The sequence below is a fragment of the Panthera tigris genome, chromosome C2 (assembly GCF_018350195.1).
Source record: "Panthera tigris isolate Pti1 chromosome C2, P.tigris_Pti1_mat1.1, whole genome shotgun sequence".
In the NCBI taxonomy this organism is placed as follows: Eukaryota; Metazoa; Chordata; class Mammalia; order Carnivora; family Felidae; genus Panthera; species Panthera tigris.
Window position 1 is genome coordinate 125,370,784 of NC_056668.1, and position 26,882 is coordinate 125,397,665.

The 26,882-nt window shown below is 34.7% G+C and overlaps 1 protein-coding gene across 4 annotated transcripts in view; it reads left to right on the top strand.

Moving 5' to 3' along the window:
* STAG1 (stromal antigen 1) overlaps positions 1-26,882 on the top strand; it is a 402,258-nt gene that overhangs the window by 121,920 nt on the left and 253,456 nt on the right. For all 4 annotated transcript variants that reach the window (XM_042998579.1, XM_042998577.1, XM_007087414.3 and 1 more), the window contains exons 3-4: positions 2,438-2,540; positions 14,506-14,670. In XM_042998579.1, coding sequence (XP_042854513.1) covers positions 2,438-2,540; positions 14,506-14,670 — 268 coding nt within the window. The remainder of the gene's footprint in view (positions 1-2,437; positions 2,541-14,505; positions 14,671-26,882) is intronic.

Here is a 26,882-nt window from a genome sequence, read left to right on the forward strand (position 1 = left end):
ATTTGGTTCCCAGTTAGTTCTTTGCCCTTCTTACCTTTTTGGATATGGCCTCTTCTCTACATTTACCAATAGAGAGTCTGTTTTGACAGTCTTCAGGTAGTTTTCTGGGTTATATATGCTGATGTGGGTATTATTTGCATGTATCTAGAGGTTGAGGTGAGCTCTTCCTACTCCTCCATCTTCCCCAGAAGTCTCAGTTCTTTTTTCTGTGCACAGTTTTAAATACCAGGTCATCTTTGAAGATTTGCAAGTAGGGAGGTATCACGATACAAGAATGTTACTGGCATTATGTGTAGAATGTCCTGGACGAGGGAGATAGAAATAGATAAGTTGAGATTAATTCAGGGAGTGGTGATTATGGTAATAATCATGGAAAGAATTTGGAGAATTATTATATGGAAGATAACATGATTGCCCTTGTTAGCTGATGGCACAAGAGGAAGATTGATATGATTCTAAGAATATAAGACAGGATAACAGTGACCATAATAAATTTGCATACAACTTAAAGTACACTCCTGCATTAATTAAATCAGTTAGTTAATTGTATTGCCATGAGCAGAGAACTAGAGATAAGTTAGTGTTGGACTTAATTTTGTATGTGGTATTTGGTGAATTTGATAGGCATTCAAAGAAGCTGTTAACATGTGAAGTTAAAAATCTTCAATTGTAGATGATCAGGTCCATTGATAATATATTGAAGTTATTTGCATAGAAGCTATACATCAAGTGGATGAGATCTTCCAGAGAACGTGGTATGAAGGGAGGAGTGGTAGACATTACAGACTTGAGCTTTAAGGAATCAATACAAAAAGGAAATGGAACTGAGAGCATTTGTTGAAGCAGATGAAGAAATAATAGGTTGTGTGTTGGACTCACTACTTGCTGTGTTCCCTTCATTGTATTTGCAGTTTTATAGATCTTTTATACTGTTAGTAGTATAAATTCTAGCAAAGAAGTTGTTAATACTATTGCAATGGTATGCTGGAGCCATCTTGTATTGTCCTGGAGAGCTGAAAAGTAAATTTCCAGAAATTTTGTGACCCTACTAAAATAACAATGTCTTTATAAAAAGTTAAATTATATAAACTTAAATCTAAATAAATCATATTAAAAATAAAAGTAAAAGTAATAAATCCTCAAAACTCATCACTTCCTGATTATTTTATGTTACTGTTTTCTACGCTCTGGAAGTTTTTATTTACACCTATTGTATGTATGTGTGTATTTGTATACACCTATTTTATTTAGTGTGTACTACTGCTGTTTATTCTCAACTCTGTTGATATCACTTTGGCAGTTTGAAATTGCTGTGGTAATATTTACATTATGAAAATCAGCAAACACTACACATCAGGGCTCAATTTATTGTTCTTTCATTTGTCTATAAACTTTATTAAGTTATGGAGATACTGTTAATAATGCAGATTAAGTGGAAAGGTGTATCAGTTTATATCCATTACAATATGATAGAAAAAATAATTGAGGAAGTATCCTTCCACTATTTGAGAACTGTTACCTGATTCAGTAAGGACATTGTCCACAACATTGACCAGTGAGTGAAGTTTTAACAAATGTCTTTGTCATATCCCCTGTATCCTATTCATTAAGTGAACAAAGATATCCGTGATTGTTCATATCGGGATCCTGTTTGTTCATCAGTTACAATCAAAGGTTAGCTATAGATGCATCTGTGACAAAATTATTGTTTTATGTGAATCAATTAGTTGTATGGGATTTATAATATTATGTGGGGTGCTTGGGTGGCTCAGTTGGTTGGGCATCCGATTCTTCATCTTGCTCAGGTCATGATGTCACAGTTTGTGAGTTCGGGCCACATGTTGAGCTTTGTGCTGACAGTGTGGAGCTTGCTTAGAATTCTGTCTCCTCTCTCTGCCCCTACCCCATTGGAGCTCTCTCTCCCTCTCAAAATAAGTAAATAAACTTAAAAAAACCAAAAGAATATTGTGTATTTTATTGTCAGTAAATTCGTTTTATAGAACCATTATTTCAGTAAAATTTCTAATCATTAACGTGCGTAATTTTTTTGAGGAGCCAGTTGTTAAACTTTTACTAGCACGCTACTAACTATTCATGATTTTATAAAATAAAATTCCTCCCAAGACTTAGGTTTTTTCTATTGAATAATTCATCTGTCATAACTGAATTTTCATTTATATTTTGTATAGCAGCTGCCATTTCCACAATGATTTCCTCCTCTTTGTTTCCCTATCGATATGGGGATTCATGTCACTCAATATTATGTGATATTGGCAGGAAGGGTAATATTTTCCTTTTCCTAAAGATTTTTTCTGCAAATGGAAGAAAAATCCTTCTTATCAGCTGTATACCAGGAAGTAAGGAAAGTAGTGGAATAGAACTGCATTGTATATATGAATTAATTTTGTTCACTAAAATAATATATCACATTTTCTAGGGATTCAACTAATGAAACTACTGCCCATTCTGATGCTGGCAGCGAACTTGAAGAAACTGAGATCAAAGGAAAAAGAAAAAGGGGTCGTCCTGGTCGGCCTCCAGTATGTATTATGCTTGCCTTTGTTCTTGTAATGGTTACTGAGTAAAGGAGCTTGATATAAGCTTTCTGTTAATTCTAGTTCTGTTAATACATCTTTTAAAATTTCAGCAGCATATTAGAGATTCTTGAAAACTTTGCTTCATGAATTGGATTGACAATGATCTGAAAAAGGAATTTGATTTTAGTATCATTTCTGCTCTCCATGCTTCCCTTGTAATAAATAAATTGTGATCCATGTGAAGACGTGGAGAAGATGATTAGATTAACATGAAATGAGATGTAGTTATTTATGACTTTCCTGCTTTTTAGATGAAACTCTGATTTGTTGTGAGCTCCTAAGTGTGCATTTTGGTAGTATTAGTTTGGGATTTGGACCCAGTCTCAGAATATATTCTTACTGATACATGACTGAGAAGTTTAGAAGAACTCTGGGTGTCCTTACTTTGAGGGGGTATCTTTATGTATTGTGAGTACACTGGTTATTATTTAATTTAAGGTAGCATAAGCTCTCAGAGATCATAGTATCATTCACTGTGTCAGGGGTTAAGGTTTGTACTATTTCGCACTCAATTTTACAATCTGATTTGGTCTTCACAATTTTTTTTCTATTCATGAAAGTTTTTGTTACGGAAAATTTCACTCTCCTTTTGTGAGAGGCATACTACAATGAATTCTCCATATAACCATTACCCAGCTACCACAGCTATCAAGTCATGGCTAATCATGTTTTATCTCTCCATCCCTTACTTCCTTCCCATGTTATTTTCAAGGTCATGCAGACCTCATTGCATCTGTGAATATTTCAGAATGTATCTCTAAAAGATAGGAGCTTCCTTTTTCTTTAAACATTTTTTTATTGAAGTATAGTTGACATAGAATGTTTTTGGGTTTCTGGTGCACCACATAGTGATTTGACAGTTCTATACATGATTCAGTGCTTACTACAATAAATGTAATTACTACCTATCACTATACAGTGTACCTACAGCATTATTGACTGTATTCCCTATGCTGTATTTTCTATTATTGTGATTAGTTTATAACTGGAAGTTTGTACCTCTTAATCCCCTTTACCTATTTTGCTCACACACACCCCTTCCCCACCCTGCCAATCTTTCCCCTCTGGCAACCATTACTTTTATTCTCTGTATTTATGAGTCTCTTTCTGTCTTCTTTGTTTTGTTTTTTAGATTCCACATATATGTGAAATCATACGGTATTTGTCTTTCTCCATCTGATTTATTTTAGTTAGCATACTACCCTGTAGATCAATCCGTGTGGGATGGATGTTTATTCATTTGCTATACAGATAGAAAGATTTCAGTTTTCGTTATGGCTGAGTAATATTCCTGTGTGTGTGTGTGTGTATCTTACCTTTATTCATCTTTCAATGGGCAATTGAGTTTTTTTTTCTAAATCTTAGCTATTAAATTTTTTTTTTTAACGTTTATTTATTTTTGAGACAGAGAGAGACAGAGCATGAACGGGGGAGGGTCAGAGAGAGAGGGAGACACAGAATCTGAAACAGGCTCCAGGCTCTGAGCTGTCAGCACAGAGCCCGACGCGGGGCTTGAACTCACAGACCGCAAGATCATGACCTGAGCCGAAGTCAGACGCTTAACCGACTGAGCCACCCAGGCGCCCCTAAATCTTAGCTATTATAAATAATGCTGCAATAAACATTGGGATGCATATATCTTTTTGAATTAGTGTTTTCATTTTCTTTGGGGAACTACCCAGTAGTGGAATTACCAGTAGTGGAATGTCATTTCGCATTTCTGTTTTTGTTTAATTTTTTTCATGTTTATTCATTTTTGAAAGACAGAGGGAGACAGAGCACAAGCGAGGGGTGAGGGGCGGAGAGAGAGGGGGGACACAGAATCTGAAGCAGGCTCCAGGCTCTGAGCTGTCAGCACAGAGCCCAACGCAGGGCTCGAACTCATAAACTGCGAGATCATGACCTGAGCCGAAGTCGGAAGCTCAACTGACTAAGCCACCCAGGCGCCCCGACATTGCTATTCTTAATTTTTTTTTTTAATGAATTTGTTTTAATGTGTATTTATTTTTGAGAGAGAGAGAGACAGAGTGCAAGCAGGGGAGGGGTAGAGAGAGAGGGAGACACAGAATCTACTAAAGCAGCCTCCAGGCTCTGAGCTGTCAGCACAGAGCCTGATGCAGGGCTCGAACTCACAAACTGTGAGATCATGACCTGAGCTGAAGTCGGACACTTAGCCAACTGAGCCACCCAAGTGCCCCTATTTTTAATTTTTTTGAGGAACTTCCATACTGGTTTTCATAGTGGCTGTACCAAAAACATTCCCACTAACAGTGCATGAAAATTCCCTTTTTCCACATCCTTACTAGCACTTATTATTTCTTGGTTTTTCTTTTTGTTTTGTTTTGTTCTGTTTGTTTGTTTTTAATATTAGATATACTGACTGGTGTGATGTGATACCTTATTGTGGTTTTGATTTGCATTGTCTTAACAATTATTAATGTTCAGCATCTTTTTTTTTTTAAGTGTTTATTTATATTTGAGAGAGAGACAGAATGCGAGTTGGAGAGGAGCAGAGAGAGAGGGAAACTCAGAAACCGAAACAGGCTCCTGGCTCTGAACTGTCAGTACAGAGCCTGACACGGGGCTCAAACCCATGGATCCAGGAGATCATGACCAGAGTGAAATTGGATGCTTAACCGACTGACCCACCCAGGCGCCCCTGTGTTTAGCATCTTTGCATGTGTCTGTTGGTCATCTGTATGTCTTCTTAGGAAAAATGTTTATTTAGGTCTCTGCTCGGGGCATGATTAGTTTTTTTTATTAAATGATAAGTATCATTATCATATCTCAAGATAACTATTATATTAGCACCAAATAATCAGTTTAAAGTTTATAATCATTTCATAAATATTATCATTTTTACTTATTTTTTTCTTTTTTAATGTTTATTTATTTATTTTTGAAAGAGAGAACAGGAGACAGGCAGAGAGAAGAAGAGAGAGAGTATCTCAAGCAGGCTTCACACTCAGCACAGAGCCCCATGCAGGGCTCAAACTCACAGAATGTGAGGTCTTGACCTGAGCCAAAACCAAGAGTCAGATGCTTAGCTGACTGAGCCACCCCAGTGCCCCAATTTTTAAAGTACAGTTTGTTGGTTTGAATCATGATGCAGATAAGATCCACTTGTTGCAATTGATGATTATGTCAACCAATTATTGTATATATGTCCTTGTGACTTAAGACTCTTTTTTTTTATGTTATTGCTGTTATGTCCGTGTTTGCCTTAGTTTTTAATTTGCTTCAGTGAAACTCCATAACCTTTAATTTTTGAGCAAAGTCTTAAAAGAAAGGATGAAGGGATGACTTCTACCATTTTCTCTATACTGGCTTTTGTCCTCCACCTTTATTTAGAGGGAAAAAATTGTGGAGGAAAAGACATAACATTAAAATCACTCTTTATAATACCTCTTAATTCTGTTAGAATATTTGGTGGTAGAATATTCCTTACAAAAGTATTTTGGGAAAAATGAAAGTTTTACACTTAGAAGCTGGAGACTATTCTAGTTCCCCTTACCACCACTATATGATTTTTCTGAGGCTGTGGCAAGTTACATTGTTTTCACTAGGATTTGTGGGTTATAGGTGCAAATGGGAAATAAGACTAAATGTGATTGAAGGTAGGAGAATAAACTGTCTATGTGGTTGCTTACTTGAATTTGTTCTCCTCCAATTGAAATTCTTTACTTCATAAGATTGTGCTTTAGTGCTGCCTTCTTCAAGAAAACCTTTTTTTTTTTCTAAAAGAATTTCTCACCCCTTCAGCAGGCTATTGTGTTATTCTTTAGAACCTCTCTAATTTTGATATGTCAGTAACTGCATTCCTGTAATATTTTTGCTTTCCTTGTTGAAAAGGAGTATGCATATCCTAATTTAGCTGTTTTATGGGTAGAAGTATGATTTTTTACTAAAATTACCATCCCATAATCTAATAGGTAAATAGTATACGTTCATCCCATATTTATAAAATTGAAAAGGATTTTACCAGGGTAGGGTGGTACATTCTAGAGACTTGTGTTAGTTAGACTTTCGTCCATATTTTCACACTTATTAATTCACATGGGCATCTATACTCCCACCTAACTCAACCCCATTTCTTAATGTTTGAAACAATGCAGCTTGCTGAATTTCTACTCTGTCTTTGCACTAAGCTGATGCTGTTTATGTCATTTAACTGTAACATCAGTACTATGAAACCGTGTTATAAGTGATCTACAATGTAGAAAACAAAAATAGGAAGTGGTAGTTTGCCCAAGGTCACACATAGCATATAAATGGCAAAGCTAAGTTTTGAACTCACATCTTAAACTTCTGAAAGTCCTTATCTCAAGAATGCCAGGGGCACCTGGGTGACTTAGTTGAGTGTTGAACTCTTGATTTCAGCTTAGGTCTTAATCACAGTTTGTGAGATCAAGCCCAGTGTTGGACTCTCTGCTGACAGCATGGAGCCTGCTTGGGATTACCCTCCCCCCTTCCTCCCCCAGCCGCCAGCTTGTTTGTGTGCGCGCTTTCCCTCCCTCTCTCCCTCTCTCTCTCCCTCCCTCCCTCCCTCCTTCCCTCTTTCCCTCTCCCCCCTCCAATAAACATTTTTTAAAAAAGAATGCTGAACTACCAAGCTGTTAATTTATATTGAGAGATCTGATCGTCAGTATGATCAGATTTGACACATTTGCTCCAGTACCTGTTACGAAGATTGCTTAAACATTTTCAGTCAGCTGGCTCCACTTTTGACAATTCAGAGTTTCAATTGATACATGCTTTGTTTAGCCGTTTTAATACTGTTTATATTTGAGAAGACTTCATGATCTCTGGTTTTGTTTACTCAGCCATATGAAAACAAATAGTATAAGGACTTTCTGTTATAGGTAGTATTGTTTTCATTTCCAAATTCTTAGGGGGCATCTCATTATTGGTATTTCTTTTTGGTATACTATTATTTCAGAGACTTTTGTTTATTATTAAACAACTACTCTTATTTTGTAGTTGTCCTGATTGATGTTTGTTATTGTAGCTCTCTACCCAAATGATTAACAATCTCTAGCAAACATTGTGTCATGTTTATACTAACCCTATGATTGTATTAACAAATGCTAGACATTATTTGGTTTACACACACTACTCCCTTGGTGATCACATCCAATCTCATGACTTTAAGTACCATGTCTAAGTTTATGTCTCTCAGATTTATGTCTCCAGGCTGGACTTAGACTCCAAAGTTATCCACATGTTTGTTGATCATCTTCATTTAGATATTTAATGGGGCTCATCTCTTCTGTGAAACTTCCTCTGGTTATTTATCTGTTACTAGAAATTATCTGCCTCTTAATAGAACCCTTCTATCACTTAAACCACATTTTTGTGAAAAATATTTTTTTACATACTATATTTTACTATATTATATTACAGTTATTTGTGTTTCTGGTTTTCTTTTAATTATATGTCATTATCTTCCCTCTTATTTTTATTAGGGGCAATCTTTCTGAACTTCTTTATATTATTATCTGGATTTGTCACGGGAAAATCACTCTGGGGATAATGAGGATAAATAGACCTTAGATAAGATCAAATGGATTTTTTATGTTCTTACTCCCTACCTCCTTTATAACCAATGGTAAAGGTTTCCTGGTGTGAGAATTGTGGTTTATTTCCCGTATTTATGGAGCTTAGTTCATACTACTTATATACTATATATGCATAATAATGTACATGTGTGTAACTCACACAAACATTTCTACACATATACAAGCTTACTTGTAATAGAATGTTATTTGTAATTGTAAAAGATCCAGAAGAAAGAAATGTTGATTGTCAGTGGGTTAATGGCTAAAAAAAATTAATGTACATCTGTGCAGTGGAACACTGCAGCTTTTGAAAAGGAATTAAGATACTCTCTAGGACAGGAGCACCTAGGTGGCTCAGTCGATTAAGTGTCTGACTCTTGATCTCATGGTTTGTGGGATTAAGCCCCACATGAGGCTCTGTACTGACAGCATGGAGCCTGCTTGGGATTCCTTCCCTCTCTCTCTCTCTGCCCTTCATCCCCTCCCCCAAAATAAAAAACTTATGAAAAAAATATTTTCTAGGACATACTGTAGATTAAAAATTGTGAAAATAGAATGATGCAGAGCTGTGCATAAATAACTTAAAATATAATAGGTCTTTGGAAATACATATATGCATTTGGGTTTTTTCCAATTTTTTTTTTTCTGGTGAAATACACCAGAAATGCCAATTTAACCATTTTAACATGTATTCAGTTGTATTAAATACATTCATAATATTGTACAGTCATCACCACCACCTCCAGAACTTTCTTCATTTTTTAAAACTGTAACTCTAATAAAATAAATAAGACATAGGGATGCAATGTATAGCATAGGAAATAGTAGTATTGTAAGAACTTTGTATAGTGACAGGTGATAGCTAGATTTATTGTAATGATTACTTTAAAAAAAATTTTGTTAAATGTTTATTTTTGAGAGAGGGAGAGACAGCACGTGAGCAGGGGAGGGGCAGAGAGAGAGGGAGACACAGAATCTTAAGCAGGCTCCAGGCTCTGATCTGTCAGCACAGAGCCTGACATGGGGCTCGAACTCACGAACTGCTAGATCATGACCTGAGCCAGTCGGATGCTTAACTGACTGAGCCACCCAGATGCCCCTTACTTTTTTTTTTTTAAAGGTTTATTTATTTTTGAGAAAGAGACAGAGTTAGCTGGGGAGGGGCAGAGAGCGAGGGAGACACAAAATCCAAAGCAGGTTCCAGGTTCTGAGCTGTCAGCACAGAGCCTGATGTCGGGCTTGAACACAGGATTGAAGAGCTCATGACCTGAGCTGAAGTTGGACATTCAACCAACTAAGCCACCCAGGCGCCCAGATCACTTTGTAATATATATAAATATTGACTCACTTTGTAGTACACCTGAAACTAATATAATATTGCTACACTTCAGTGAAAACAAAAATGTAAATCTCTATACCCATTAAACAATAACTCCCTATTCCTGCTTTCCTTAGCCCCCAGCAGTCACCATTTTACTTTTTGTTTCTGTGATTTTTTTACTAAGTACATCATATAAGTAGAATCATACAAATATTTGGCTTTTATGACTCGCTTCTTTCATTTAGCATAATGTCCTTTGGGTTTATCTATGTTATAGATTATGCCAGAATTCCCTTCTTTTTTAAGGCTGAATAATATTTCATTGTGTGTATATACCACATTTGCTTATCCATTCATGGCATCAAATGGACACTTGGGTTGTTTCCAAGCTTGAACTACTGTGAATGATGTTGCTGTGATAATGAGTGTACTAATAACTTTTTGGGTCCCCGCCTTCAGTTCTTTTTGGTATATATTTATTTGAGTTATTGGTCGATTATATGGTGATTCTATTTTTAATTTTTTGAGGAATTGATGTACTGTTTCCCACAATGGCCATACCATTTTACATTCCCATTAACAGTGCAAGAGTTCTAATTTCTCCACATCCCCTCTAAGAAGTTTTTTCTCTTTTTATCACTAGGTGTGAGGTTCCATTTCATTGTAGTTTTGATTTGCATTTCTCTAATGATTAGTGATATTGAGCATTTCTTCTTGTGTTTAATGGGCTTTGGATATGCTCTTTGGAGAAATGTCTATTCAAATTCTTTGCCAATTTTCAAATCAGGTTCCTTGTCTTGTTGAGTTTTAGTAGTTCTTTATATATTCTGGATATTAATCCATTATCAGATATATGATTTGCAAATATTTTCTCCCATTCTGTGGGTTGCCTTCTGCTCTTTACCCACTGGATGGTTTTGGCACCCTTGTCAAAAATTATTAAAACATATATGTGAGGGTTTGTTTCACATACATAGGCTATTCTATTCCACTGGTTTGTATGTTTGCTTTTATGCCAGCACCACACTGTTTTGATAGTGTAGCTTTGTAGTAAATTTTGAAATCAGAAGTATGTATCTTCCAGTGTTGGTTTCTTTTTCAGAATTGGTCATTTGAGATCCTTTGAGAGTCTCTTTGAATTATAGAATGGGATTTTCTGTTTCTGCAAAAAAGGTCATTAGGATTTTGATAGAGATTGCATTAAATCTGTATGTTGGTTGCTTTAGGGAGTATTGAGATCTTAATATTAACTCTTCAAGTACCTGAACATAGAATGGGTTTCCATTTATTTATTCTTTAGTTTCACATGCAGTTTGTTCAGATGATGTCTAAGAAATGAATAGTATTGTTTGCCTCTTAGGAAAGTAGATGGTGGCTTGAGGGCAGGAGTGGGCATGTTTTCATTAAAGTTTAATCACCTTTTAAATTTTGGGCCATGTGAATGTATTATTTAATGAGGAAAAATAACATTTCCCCCTTGCTCTCATCTCACACACACTCACACACACACACACACACACACACACACACGCCTACACATACGTGCACACACACACTTGTGTGCATACACAATACTGGGAAAATCCTATCACTCTAAAGAGTGAGCACAGAAACAAGACTTATTAGGAGGAGCCAAAATCTAGAGTCCAGCTAAAAAGAATGAATGTGTGAAATAATGCTGGATTTAGGCAACTTAAAATTTATCATCCTGTAAAGAGGGAGCTGATATGGTAGATGACTGAACAGGTAGTAAATGATAACTTTATTTGCCATGCTGAGGAGTTTGGATTTTTTATTGATTGCTGGTTATGAGGGTGACTAAAGAGCAGAGAAATAAACAGGGAAGTGATGGGATTAGGTTTGTATTACAAGAATTAATGTGTTTATAGTATTAGAATAGTGTGGAATTATTCAGCAGAAATAGAATATGAGCTGCATCTGCAACTTAATATTTTCTAGTGAGTTACAAAAAAATGGGTAATGCAATTAATTTAATCAGTATAATATGTTATTTCATCATGTAGTCAATATAGCATTATAAATGAGATTTCATATGTGATTTTTCATAAATCTTTACAATCTTGAGGATATTTTATACTTACTGCACATTTCGTTTTTGACTAGTTATATTTCAAGTGCTCAATTTGCTACATGAGGGTAGTGGTTACCATGTTAGAGAGTACAAGTATACAGAATCAGAGTGTAGTTAGAAGACAGTATCTGTTCCAGTAATTGGAACAGAAAAATTTAATGTCAAGAATGATTAATTATTAAAAAGTCCTTAATCATTTGTCATTCTGGAATTGCAAATTAAGACAACAATGAGACAACAACTTTATACCTATTATAATGGCTGAAATCCAAAAACCTGACAAAGGTACAAAGCTGTCAGGGTTACAAAGCATCAAGAACTCTCATTCATTGCTGGTGGCAATGCAAAATGTTACAGCTACTTTGGAAAACAGTTTGGCAGTTTTTTACAAAGCTAAACGTGGTTTTATCATATGATTCAATAATCATGCTTCTAGATGCTTACATAACTCATTTGAAAATTATGTCTGCACAAAATCCTGCACGTGAATACATATAGCAGCTTTATTCCTAATTGTCAAGAAATGGTGACCAGGATGTCCATCATTGGGTAAATGGGTGACAGAATGTGTACATTCATACAATGGAATATTATTTAGGAATTAAAAATTTAACTATTTAGCCACTAAAAAACATTCATAAATCTTAAATGCATATTGTTAAAGGGAAAGATACCAGTCTGAAGAGGCTACATAATATATGATTTAATTATATGACTTTCTATAAAAGCCAAACCTATAGTTAGGTAAAAGAATTCATTGTTTGCCAAAGAGAAGTGGGAGGATTGAATGGGAGAAGCACAGGGATTTTTTAAGGTGGTGAAACGCTTTCCTGCGATACCATATTGTACATACATGGCACTATGCATTTGTTAAAACTCATTGAACTTTACAGAAAAAGTGAATTTTATGAATACAGATTTTAAAAAGTCACTTAGGAGTTTAAGTGGATACCAGGATGGAATGTAGAATATGATAAAGCATTCTAATGCTGTTTGAAGTATTTGAAACAATGTCACTAGGGGAAGTTGGGCAGGAAGTTGCTGACTTAAGTAACTTTTGATATGAATCTGTAAGACTAAAATCAAAGAAACTACATTGTATATATAAGCAATGTAATCTAGTTAATAAAATTGTTTCTGTTGGGGTATGATTTAACAGCTCTAATACTATTATATTTGTATACCAGTGGGCACCAGGTTTCTCACTGTTGAGGCGGGACCATATTGATTAGTAATGCAGAAGATGCGTACTTATGGTAATGGATTAGAGGTGGACATACCAATATGAATTTATATTTAGCTTAACATAGATAATATATCATTACATACAGAGATATTTATAGTTATGTGTATGTCTATGGAACATGTATTTCTTTGTCTGCTTAAGAGCCTAGAAGAAGGACACAGTATCAAGGAGCAAAACCTAGCCCAGATCTTCATCTCTAATGTCATTCTCCAGTAAAAGGAACCAGAGCTCCTTGGAATATTGGTTGGTTCTAAAATTGAGGAAGGGGATATACAAGATGAGCCTGCAGAATATTGTGCTGCCGGAAGGTAAACAGTAAGACACACATAGATGAGAATATGTGAAATGAATGCAGGAGCCATGAAAGATTTCCCAGTGGTCAGAGCTGAAACAGGCTGAGCAACAGAATAAAAGTGTTGAAGTGTACCCCAAAGTATAAAATAAATTTTGATGAGTCCATTACTTTAAATAATTGAATAAATGAGTGAGAACAGACAAAAATCCCATACTAAAAATTCCTAAGTAATTTGTGTAGATACTACCCACCCCCCCACCACCCAAGAAGGTGGAGTATAACTCCCTGCCCCTTAAATGTGGGATGCACATACTGTCTTTCTTCCAAAGGTACATTGGAAAGAGGAGGGAAAGTAACTTTACAGTGGGGAAATCTAACAAATATCGCCTCAGTCAAATGATTAAGGTCAACATTTACAGTAAGAAATCATTATGACAGTATATACCTTTGATATGAGGTCATAAAAATAACACTTTATCTCTTACATCTTCCTCTTAAAACCCTTAACCCCAGTGTAGTGATGAGAAAAACATCAGACAAAACCTAGTTGAGGAACGTTGTTTAAACACCTGACCAGTAATCCTCAAAACTGTCAAAGTCACCATAAAACCAGGGAAAGCCTGTCAAAGCCAACAGGAGCTTAGGGAGACATGACATAAATGTAATATGGTATCCTGGATGCAGTTCTGGAACATAAAAAGGTCATAAGGCAAAAACCTAAGAAAATCTGAACTAAGTATGGACTTTTGTTAATCTATCAGTATTTGTTCACTATCTGTATCAGATGTACCATACAAGTGGTAAGGAGGTAATAATAAGGGTAAGTGGATATGATGTATTTGGAAATGTTCTGTACTGTCTTCAGTTTTTTTGTAAAAAAACAGATTTACAGATGGGATGTGATGTTAATTGAAGAGTAAATTCTGTCAGGCAGGAATATTTGTTTTATTTATTGTTGAATTTCTAGTACCTAGAATAGTTATAAGTATGTTCACTATATATTTGTTACATGACTAGATAAGAAATATTTGAGGACCTCTGTAGAGAAAGAAGTTGAATATACAGTATTTCCAAGCAATGTTTTATTAAATAAAGTTTCTGAAGAAATAGGAAAGAATTGAAAGTATAAAGAGGGAGATGTCAAAAGAGGGCGTGATTAAAATCTTCAGCATTGGCATTATTGTGTAAAACACTAAATCTTTTTATAAATTTTCCTGTCTTATATAGCTTAAACTACCATTTGCACTTTAATTTATGGAAAACAAATTGTAAAGCTTCCTTTGGTCAGGAATTAAGTCTCTTATGTGTAGTAGTTCTTAGTACCTTTCACTGGTACTTTGCATAAAAGCAAAGTGTACCTGTATTTAATTGAATTTTTTCCTCATCTTTTATTCAGTCTACAAACAAGAAACCTCGAAAATCTCCAGGAGAGAAGAGTAGAATTGAAGCTACTGTTAGAGGAACAGGCCGTGGAAGAGCTAATGGGCACCCTCAACAGAATGGTGAAGGGGAGCCTGTCACACTATTTGAAGTGGTGAAATTGGGGAAAAGTGCAATGCAGGTAAATTTTAAGTATTTTTGTTTTATTTACAAAGCAATATAGTCAGTAATCTATGTGGAACCTATTAAGTGATGTTTTATATATTTCTGCTGATGGTATAATTAAGAAGTTTAAGTTTGTCTTTGTTTTACTTGTTTTGTAAACACTGTCACAAAGGCATTTTGTTTAATGGTAAGATGCACTTTTCGATTACAGTGTACTGAGTAAAATGACTTGCATATGATAGCTGCCTAAGAGAAGATTTATTGCTGTAGTCTGTTTTTTAGAATTTCACTTAATATAAGTAACATATGTGTATTGAACAATATTTAAAAGAAAAAAGTCTATAAAATAGAATTCCTATGTAGTGAACTAGGAATAACCACAATTAATAGTTCATGATTATTTTACGTGTGTATGTGATTTTATAACCTTCTTTCTCCTCTCTCATTAAGTTAACAAATATTAAATATTTTGCAAAAACTCTTATTTATTGACTTCTAACTAATTCATTATAAGGATAAACCTTATTTTACTATTCTTTTAGTACGTCCTTACATTTTTTTTTACTGTTATAGAATTTATTCATTGTTCATATTTATGTCTTCAGATCTTTTTTCATTTTATTTATTTACTTAAAAAAATATTTTTAAGGTTTATTGTTGAGAGAGAGAGAGAGACACGGAGTGCAAGCCAGGGGAGGGGCAGAGAGAGAGGGAGACACAGAATCTGAAGCAGGCTCCAGGCTCTGAGCTGTGAGCACAAAGCCCAATGTGGGACTCGAACTCATAAACTGAGACATTATGACCTGAGCAGAAGTCAGACGCTTACCCAACTGAGCCACCCAGGAGCCCCTCTTTTTTTCATTTTAAAACACTAGAGGTAAAGTAATTTGGTGAAAGGGTATTTCTTAACTCTGTGATAAATATCATATTACTCCCCCCAAAATTTTACTGGTGTATCTTTCACCAGAAGTGTGCCTAGCAACACTTAAATTTAGGAATTATTTGATAACATATGTGAAAATTGTAATCCAGAATAATTTGCATTTCTTTGATCACCAGTGATTGATTAAAGTTATATATGTTTATTCACTATTTGCTCATTTTTGATACTTCATTTTTAATTTCTTTAAAATTAGGTAATTTATGGGGGTGCCTGAGTGACTCAGTCGGTTTAGTGTCTGACTTTGGCTCAGGTCATAATCTCACGGTTCATGAGTTCGAGCCCTGTGTTGGGCTCTGTGCTCACAGCTCAGAGCCTGGAGCCTGCTTCAGATTCTGTGTCTCCCTCTCTCTCTGTCCCTCCCTAGCTCACACACTCTCTCAAAAATAAACATTAAAATTTCTTTTTAAATTAGGTAATTTATGAAACAGATTTACTCTTACAACTTTTTATTTAGTATACTTTTTATTTTCTCCCTGTATATCCTTTTGCGTTAAGGGAGTTTAGTCTTTACTGCTTTTTATGTATGTAACCAGATTGATATGATCAGGAGTCTTGGAATTTGTGTGGGAAGGGAGGGAGGTGGAATAGTGTGATGATGCTAATGGTAAAAGAAACACTGAACTTCCAGTTATCTGAAGGAATGAACAAACTATAAGTTACATAAATAAGATTTAAAAATAATAGATGTTTTATTTTTGAGATCTGCCTTATGGCTTTCCACCTTTAGGTGGAAACACAAGTAGAAAAATGAAGGAAGTTTATTTTTATGTGTAAATTTAAACATTGCATTTCTGTACTTTGCTTTCATTTTTTTCACGTAAAACTTTATTTTGCAAGATATTTGTATATATAAAGATACTTTTAATGTATATAGTATTAAAGGTCAATACCAGCTTTTTAAAAATATGAAAACATCTTTAATATCTATTTATTTATTTATTTATTTTCAACATTTTTAATTTATTTTTGGGACAGAGAGAGACAGAGCATGAACGGGGGAGGGGCAGAGAGAGAGGGAGACACAGAATCGGAAACAGGCTCCAGGCTCCGAGCCATCAGCCCAGAGCCTGACGCGGGGCTCGAACTCACGGACCGCGAGATCGTGACCTGGCTGAAGTCGGGCGCTTAACCGACTGCGCCATCCAGGCGCCCCACATCTTTAATATTTAAATGTTTGTTTATTTTTGAGAGACAACGAGCACAAGCAGGGGGAGGGGCAGACAGAGAGAAGGAGACACAAAATCTGAAGCAGGTTCCAGGCTCTGAGCTGTCAGCACAGAGTGCAATGCAGTACTGGAACGCACAGACCGTGAGATTATGACCTGAGCCGAAGTTGGATGCTTAACCGACTGCGCCAACCGTGCACCCCCAAAATCCTTAAAATTTAATGTCAATAAAATCTGGCCTAGTATTTGAAACAAACAGGAACTAAAACAAATTTTTCATTTTTGTCCAGAGTTCTATATTTTTTATTCTTATTACTCTTCCCTAATGCTACTTCATACTAACAATCTTTGCTTAAATTCTTTTGAACGCACATTTTGTGAAAGGTAAAGATAAGTAGTTCAGACACTAATGCTTTCCATAATTTGGTTTTAACCCACCTTTTCAACTTTTTGTCTCTATTCTTCCTTGACCTCTGCCTAAAACATGTTTTACTTTGGTATAATTTTTTATTATTCATATTATATTTTTGTTTCCTAGCTATGTTCAAATTAATCTACAAACTTCTGTGATTTTTATTTTTCATTCAGCATTCTATTGTGGGATTTTTTTCCTCTGTGAATTTACTTTGTAATTTTTAATGTTTGCATACTGTTTCTTAACATGGCTTGGCCATGATTTATTTAAACAGTTTTTATTTGGGTTGCTTTATTCTTAAAAAAGAAGTAAGGTACAAACTATACTACTAAAACTAATTTACTATCCATATAAACTAGAATAGTTTTATTCTATTAAAAATAGTACTTCTTTGAATCCTCCTATATCCTCCTGAAATCTACATGTGGGAGTGTTTTTGTAACAAATTCCTGAAAGTAGTTGCTGAATAAAGGGAATACATGTTTAAAAAATTGATAAGATTCTTTTGTTGAAAGTAGCACACTAATCTTGCTGTTTATTACCTCATTTCAAACAGAAAGTAATGATAGATAAAATTTTAAAAAAAGAATGCAGACATTAATGAGTTTAGAAACTAAATGTTTCTGTGCTTAAAGTAGAAGATAACATATAATGATAAGTAGTATTGGGTTTAGTGTAGAGAAGCAGGTACTTGTAGCCAAGAGTTTGGTTCTTGTGTGTTAAAAGGAATAAAAATGTTTCATGAAACATAGAGGAATAGTCAGGCTAATTACATCAAGCCAGGGCCTAACATGAGTCTCTACACTTGCAAAGGAGTCTGAAGAAAGCCACTGATAACTGCCACATAAGCTAAAGCTTCTGTTTAGGGTGATCATATATCTCAGGATACCTTTCAAACCCCTAGTTTATGCTTATTGTCTATGTAGTTATTAATAGTAGAGACCTTTTTAATACTCAGGAGGGTCTTCATTTGGATAATAACTTGCTCTAAAACCTCATTAATGGGAAATCAAGGGCTAAAGAAAGGGAGAAGGCAGACAGTTCTTAAAACCAGGACCTGGATTGAAATGTCTGCTTCACTTACAGTGACTGGGTCTTTAAAAATTCACAATATTACCTTAGAGCAGGAAGTTCTAAGCCCACATTATATGATCTGGTTCTGCAGTGGAGTGACCACAATGAGCAGAGGTGATCACAAAAACTTTAGATGGGGAGGGATGAGTAGTAAAAGAAATAAATAAGTATATTTAAGATACTGGAGAGATGAAAGAAGAAATTGTATGTAACACAGAAAGGGGGTAAATTTAGTAAATTAGTTTTGCTGAAGGAAATGGATGCCATCAAATGTAGAATTCAGGAATTGACCTTCATTAGGCATTCATTTATAATGTAGCCCAGAGAAGTAAATAGGAAAGAGCAGCTCTGAAGGGTTCCAGAATATGCCAGAGGAGGAAGTCAAAGGGAATAGAAAAGACATTGTTTTTTGAAGAGATAATTTTGGAAAAATTTCTTTGACATATTTCCTCAGATCTAGAGTTTGTTCTCAGAAGTGAGCAAGGTAAGTGAAAATAATTACATAGCTCTTAATAGTATAGTAAAACTGCAGAACAGGGAGGATTAAAAAAATCTTGAAATACTTCATCAAGGAATACTTGATCCTATTGTCTGACTCCAGTACATGTAATATTGAAATACAAAAAATAAATTCCCCTTCTAAATTATACTTACAAATGTAAAAAGGTACTTTTAAGTAATTCTTGTGATAAAGAGGAAATATACAGAGTTGATGAGTGAATGTTAGTGAAAGTACTGCTAGTAAAAATAGTGGGACCAGCTAAAGTTCTACTTAAATAAATATACTGTCTTAAATGTATTAATATTAGCAAAAGCAGTAGAAACTAGAAGAAACAGCAAATCTGAAAGTACTTAGGAAGAAAGATAATTAAAGTAGAAATGGAAATTAAATAGAAAAAGTGGTAGAAAATTAAATAAAAATATTAACAATTTGAGGTCAATACATTTTTAAGACCTAGAGGTTTTATCTTACAAATGCAAGGATAGTTTAGTATTAGCAAATCTTTTACTATAATATACCAAATGGAAGCGGGAACCGAGCCTTATCTGAACTGATGCGAAATGTTTAGAAAAAGCATTTGATAAAATTTAGGTGATGCTTGTGATGAACAATAACTCTTGGTGAATTAGGAACAAGAGAGAAGTTCCTTGTGTAGGTAAGGGAGATATAATATTATTTATATTCACAGAATACATAATTGTAGAAATTTTGGGATAAATGGTCTTTGTAGACCATTAGAACTAATGAAAGTGTTCATTGGGCACAATTCCTAGAGAGAAAATAAACATTAAAAAAAATCAGCCTTCTGTATAGCAGTAATAATCAATTAGAACATGTGATAGGAAATAAGAGCCCATTCAAATAAAGTACTGAGGATGAGAGAATAAAATTTTGGCTGTAACAGTATAAAACACTGTGTCACACTCATCAGATTGAGTAACATTAAAAGGATGGAAGATGCTAAGAGTCAGTAAGGCACTAGAGTGCCAACTGTTCTGAGTATAAATATGAAATAACCCCTTTGGAGAAAAATTTGGCAGTATTAAGAAAAGCTGAATGACCTATCCATTTTGCATTCATTTGGTAAATATATAAGGAGTACCTACACTGTGGAAGCCACTTTTTTTTTTTTTTTTTGAAGAAAAAAATTACTTTGAAGAAAAGCAATTCAATTCCTAGATGTAACCTCTAGAGAAATTTTGGTATATATAAAGGAGGCAAATGCAGAATTTTTATTGCTGTTTTGTTTGTAACAGCAAAAAATTTTAAAAAACCCTAAATGTTTATGAAAAGGACAATTGATAAATAAAATGTGGTATATTGGAACACTTAAATTCTCTATAGTGATTGAACTAGAGCTCTAGGCACCATTATGGATATATTTCAGAAATGCATTTTCTTTTTTTTATTTTTATTTTTTTAATACGAAATTTATTATCAAATTGGTTTCCATACAACACTCAGTGCTCATCCCAACAGGTGCCTTCCTCAATGCCCATCACCCACTTTCTCCTCCCTCCCTCCCACCCCCATCAACTCTCAGTTTATTCTCAGTTTTTAAGAGTCTCTTATGGTTTGCCTCCTTCCCTCTCTGTAACTTTACCCCCCCTTCCCCTCCCCCATGGTCTTCTGTTAAGTTTCTCAGGATGCACATAAGAGTGAAAACATATGGTATCTCTCTTTTTCTGTATGACTTAGCATAACACTCTCCAGTTGCATCCACGTTGCTACAAAAGGCCATATTCCATTCTTTCTCATTGCCAAGTAGTATTCCCTTGTATATATAAACCACAACTTCTTTATCCATTCATCAGTTCATGGACATTTAGGCTCTTTCCATAATTTGGCTATTGTTGAAAGTGCTGCTATAAACATTGGGGTACAAGTGCCTCTATGCATCAGCACTCCTGTATCCCTTAGGTAAATTCCTAGCAGTGCTATTGCTGGGTCATAGGGTAGATCTATTTTGAATTTTTTGAGGAACCTCCACACTGATTTCCAGAGCGGCCGCACCAGTTTGCATTCCCACCAACAGTGCAAGACGGTTCCCGTTTTTCCACATCCTCTCCAGCATCTATAGCCTCCTGATTTGTTCATTTTAGCCACTCTGACTGGATGAGGTGGTATCTCAGTGTGGTTTTGATTTGTATTTCCCTGATGAGGAGTGACGTTGAGCATCTTTTCACGTGCCTGTTGGCCATCCGGATGTTTTCTTTAGAGAAGTGTCTATTCATGTGTTCTGCCCATTTCTTCACTGGATTATTTGTTTTTCAAGTGTGGAGTTCGGTGAGTTCTTTATAGATTTTGGATACTAGCCCTTTATCCGGTATGTCATTTACAGATATCTTTTCCCATTCCGTCGGTTGCCTTTTAGTTTTGTTGATTGTTTCCTTTGCAGTGTAGAAGCTTTTTATCTTAATGAAGTCCCAATACTTCATTTTTGCTTTTAATTCTCTTACCTTTGGAGTGTGTTTTTAAAGGAGAAAGCAAGCTACAGAATGATACATAATACATTGTTCCACTTATGTAAAGCATAAACACGTACATGAGATTATTTAAAATCAAGTTGTTGATACTGGTTACTTACTGAGAAGATAGGATAAAGAGAATGGGATTAGAGAGGTGTATGTGGGGTGCTACAACTGAAACTGAAAGAGAAACAAAAAGAAACAAGTGTGGTTGTAAAATGTTAAGTGTTTTTGAACCTGAGTGCTCTTTACCTTCCTGTCTTTCTTGTTTATTATCTGAAATAAAAATAGATAGGTGTTTTTGAAATGCTTCCCCAAAGGAGGACTTCTGTATTCAGTGTGTTTGGAAAAGGACCATATCCCTTCCCCTTTGGAGAGGTACAAAATGTGAAGGCTTTGATAAAATTTGTATTAAAGGACCTGATTTCTTTTGTTTATTCAGCATCCTTGATTCCTACAACTATTATGACTTTACTGTCGTCTTATCTTTTCTCCCGATCAGAATTGTAAAGAATCCATTTCACTAGCTAAGTAGAGACTTGTGTACCTCCTATAATCCAAGGCTTTATATTCAGAACTAAAACCACACTTTCATCCTCATGGAATATATTCTCATGGGAAAAAGATGTAATAGACTGCTTTAGTGAAAGGGATATACAGGGTGGGTTGAAAACACTAAAAGTTCACTTAGGCCTGTCTAGAAACAGGGTCATGGAAGGCCTTGCCTGAATAGATAAAACTTGAACTGAGACTTGACAGAGGAGTAGGAATTAGCTATGCAGTGGCAGAGAGTGTTTCTTACAGTAGAAACAGGACAAGATGAGATCTATACCTCTGAACACAGATGGCATAAGATATTCTACTAAAAATAGAGCTGAGAGAGGTTAGATTATGAACATTGATTGTTTTGACTTTTTATGAAATTGATGGCATTTTACAAAGAAAAAGACTTCATCGTATTAGCATTTTTAGAAATACTTTTCTGGATGCAGATTAGATAATGATTTGGAGGGTGTAGGGCTTGAATCAGACTTTTTTTCTTACTAATCTAGTTTTTTTACTGATCCGATTGGAAAGAAATGCAAGTTCAAATTTATAGAGTATCAGTGAGGATGAAGAGGAACTGACAGATTCTATAAATATTAAGGCTTTGGAATGATTCTGAAAGATGAGAAAAAGGAAGGAATCTAAGATAATTTCTAGTTGTTTGACATGGTGGTGTTCACTGAAAGAAAATTTGCATGAGGAGAGGTGTTGGAGGATAGGTATGGGAATAATTTGGTGTGGGCATTTTGACTTTGAAACACATGTTGAATTTTGGAGCATTCATGCTACTTAATGTAATGGATATTTGTCATTGTAGTAGTTATGAGCTTAGTCAGCATTTAAATGAGTGTCTATAATCCATTGTCATTTGAATTTTGTACCTTCAGATATCAGCTAAAAACGTTCGATTTACATTTTATTCATTCAACAAAAATTCACCAAAAGCCGATTATTTCAGGCATTGGGTTAGGCGCTAGAGATATAAATGAACTAAACTTGCCCGATCCTTGCCTTCATAGATTTTCTATTCATACAAGGGAAAGGAAATCCATCCTACTAATCAAATGATGTGATAATATGTCATGAGAAACTATAGATTAATAGTAATCATCTTAGTGTACTAATAATAACTTCTATAAATAAGAAATTGGAGTCAGACTGTAAATCAAATGTACATAATGACACAGTTTAGTCTTCTCTTTGATTTTTTTAAAAATATAATTTATTGTCAAATTGGTTTCCATACAACACTCAGTGCTCATCCCAACAAGTGCCCTCCTTAATGCCCATCACCCACTCCCCACCCCACCCCCCCCATCAACCCTCAGTTCTCATTATTCAGGAGTCTCTTATTGTTTACCTCTTTCTCTCTAACTTTTTTCCCCCTTCCCCTCCCCCATGGTCTTCTGTTAAGTTTCTCAAGATCCACATATGAGTGAAAGCGTATGGTATCTGTCTTTCTCTGACTCTGAAAGGAAAACTGGTTTTATCCATTTAAATATGATTGCCATGTGTCTGGGTGGCTCACTTGGTTGAATAGCCGACTCTTGATTTTGGCTTAGGTCATGATCTCATGGTTTGTGGGATTGAGCCCTGTGTGATTTAGCACGGAGCCTGCTTGGGATTCTTTTTGCCCCTCTACCACTCACTTCCTCTCTTAAAATAAATAAATAAAAAACTTAAAAAGAAATATAATTGGAAAGAGATATGGGTGTCTTAGAGAATAGTTTGTCAAAGAGGGAGCTTTGTTCTGATGTAAAGAAAACTTGGACTTTTAAAGGACATTGATTTTTTCCTAGTCTCTAATTTACAAATGGAGTTGTTGCCAAATCTCACATATAAAATGCAGAGGAATTCTTCCCCAAGATTTAGCTGAGTGCATTTTACTCTGTGACTACACCAAAGAAAGTGAAAAAGCACCTTTGAGTTTATTTATTAAATCTTACCTGTTAACTTGTGTTTGAATTGATAAGTTATGTAATGATTTCATGGAAATTGCATGCATCACTGAGTAATTACTAAAATGGATAAAAGTGTTAATATAATAACGTTTGAATTTCTAAATGTTCATTGCAAAACTTGAAAGTTTCAGTAAGTGTTAAGATCCTTGATGAGATGGACATTGCTAGCTCTGCCTGTTTTGAGAAGAGGGCCAGGGATGAATTACTCTCCCAATAGAAAGCAGTCTCAATATACGCTTCCATGGATGTCCCCTGCTCGTAATTTCTACAAGGATAAGAACTGGTCAGAATATTTCACAATTTAGAGCCTTAAAACTCTTAGGTTGTTTGAGAAGAAGAGTAAGGAAGTTCTAAACATAAACTTTGTCTCCAGTTTTTGTGTGTGTTTTGTTACATAGTATTTTAATTAGTTGTTTTTTTCAAAGCACTTTAGTCTTGATTTCCCCCACTTTCTTAGAATGAAAAGTAATATATACAGAATGTTTTAGGGCAGTAGATGTAAACTGCTTATTTTATTTCATAACCATTTGAAAATCCTCAAATGATAGGTTGATATTCACTTAAAAGTAGGGTTTTTACTTAAAAGTAGGGTTTTGGGTTTGTTTTTTGTTTTTTTTTACACATAATTAGAATGTCTCTCTGAAATTAACTTTGTGGTATTTTAACCTGTTCTTAACAATTTAGCAGCTATATAAGAGTAATTCTACATGCTATAAAAGTTAAAATTCAAATGCATGATAGACATAATTTCTCTTCTCTAACCATTCTGTACCAGAATTAGTGGTAGACACCTTTCTTTCATATAGTGATTCAGGGATCATGCTCCTTCCATTTTTTGGACCCTCTTTCGTCTAGAGCCGCAATGTTGTTTGCATTCAGTGGGTGGAAGGATAGAGAGAATGGAGTAGTACCTACTTCTTAGAAGCTTTTGGCTACGAAGGTGATGGTGATCTGGGTAATGTAATTCATGGCTAGGTACTTGCTTTCCCATTTTTGTACACACTCTGGAAAGGAGAACACAAATCTGCATGCCACAGTTACTTTTAGATAATTAGAGTGAAAGATATGCAGTAAATATTTTATTTTTTTCAGAAGACAGTACATTGTAAAAGCTGGTTAGTGCTAGGATAAGAGCATTAATTGTGTATGAGTTATTTAGAACTTAAGTCCTAAAAGCTAGGAACTCTAATTAAGAATTTTCATAGCCTCTATTCAGTTACATCCAAAGGTACCTACCAGTTTTCACATGTTTAGCTTTGGTAAATACATTGCTGTATTGTTCCAGTACTTATGTCATGCTGTGCCTTAAACCTGGGTGTTCCAGGTAGTATTAATTCTCTTCATGATATCCACTAATCTTCCAAAGGCATCATCCACATTTATGTCATCTTTTATGCAGATGTTCAAAGGCTGGACAAGTAAGTAAAGATATGACTGTTACTATCGTATCTATATATATTTATATCAATATAATGGTTTTATTTTATGAAGTCATTTTTAGGAAAAATGCCTTTATGTACATTCTTACAAGTATTTGTATTATTATTAATAATATAAGAAATATGTTAATATAAGAAATAATACATGAAATGTGGTAATTTCTACTAGTTTTGTTATCAAAGAGGGGGACCTAACTTATTTTAATGCTTCTGGCTAAAATACCTTACTTATACTTTCAGTAATAATTGAGTGTGCTTGTACCATTTATTATGCTGTGTACTAACTTTAATCATATATAGTGCAGATCTCTTTCCCCTACCCACCAAAACACTTTACAAATTCTTTTTAAACTGAAGAAAATTATATATTATATATATGTTGAGGTAATTCCTTACTATATATTTGCTAGGCTTTGCATTCCATCATATCCATCCATATTTCTTAGATTTATCTGCTATATCACTTCCTCATCATTCAGAACTAGGCATTTCACACCTTCACTCCATACTATATACAACAGCAGATTATTCTTCAGTTATTAAACACTGGCAGGATATCTTTTTTAAGATGTTATTTTAAAAATCCTTTTAGATCTGTTTGTTTTCCTGGTATTTAGTCTCTTCATAAATTCCAGAAGGATTCCAGAAGGAATCCCAGATTAAGATGGAAGAGAAAAAATATAGCTAGGTTAACTTAAACTCCAGGTTTTCGGCTACTTGAGCAGAAGTTCCAGGATAACGTTCTATTGGTGGTTGAAGCTAGCCTGAACACAAAGCAGTTGGAAGTAATTTAAGAGATTGAAAAGACATATTGTAGGATTTAGGATAGGCTTTTTGTAGCATAATTATTAATAGCACCATCCTTCATCTTTTAGTAAGCGTCCTGTTTGTGTGACAAATTATATTATGAAATTTAGAGCTTGCTTTTCAGTGGCTTAATGTGGTTCTGATTCTGAAGGTATTTTATATTGAAGATATTTTATAAATAAAAATAGATTATTTTATTGAGTTCTAGAATATGTTATGTTAAAATTTAGGTTAAGGCTGGGGAAGAGATACAAGGAGAAGGATTCTGAGAAGTCATGCTTTGATCCAGGAAAGGCCTTGCCAAACATATGTAATGTCCCTTACCCCAAATTAATCATGTTCTTTTAATACATGTATTAGAAAACTTACCTAAGAAAGTGCTGCTTAGAATAAGATGCTTAGGTTAATAAAAATAACTCATTTGGACATTTTTAGTTGATTTCTTTTGATACCATTATCTTTTATATTAAAGAAGGGATGTGACTGTATAAAGAAGCATAGCAAATTGAGAATGGTTCCACAAATTCTTTGATACTAATTCAAACAAAAGAGAAAAATATAGGCATGTAATAATGAGTGTCTCTTCCTCCTTTTTCCCTTTTTTCTTACTATTAAATTGTTGGCATCCCATTCTGATCTCTCAAATTATATTTTGAGATTTGCTGGTTCATGAAATATTAACATCTTGAATTATTAAATTATAGAATCCAAACTTAAAGTCTAATATCATACCATTAGCAAGTAGCAGAGAACATTTGCTTTTATTTTTCATTAACAGCTCCTGCTGATGGCTTACTGAGAAATAGGGGGTAAAAGTTAACTATTATTTGAGAAGCCTCTTATTCAATATGAGGCAAACTCCCTTAGCTTTGCTCAAAGCGTGGGGGGCCTTCTCCAGTCTAGTTTA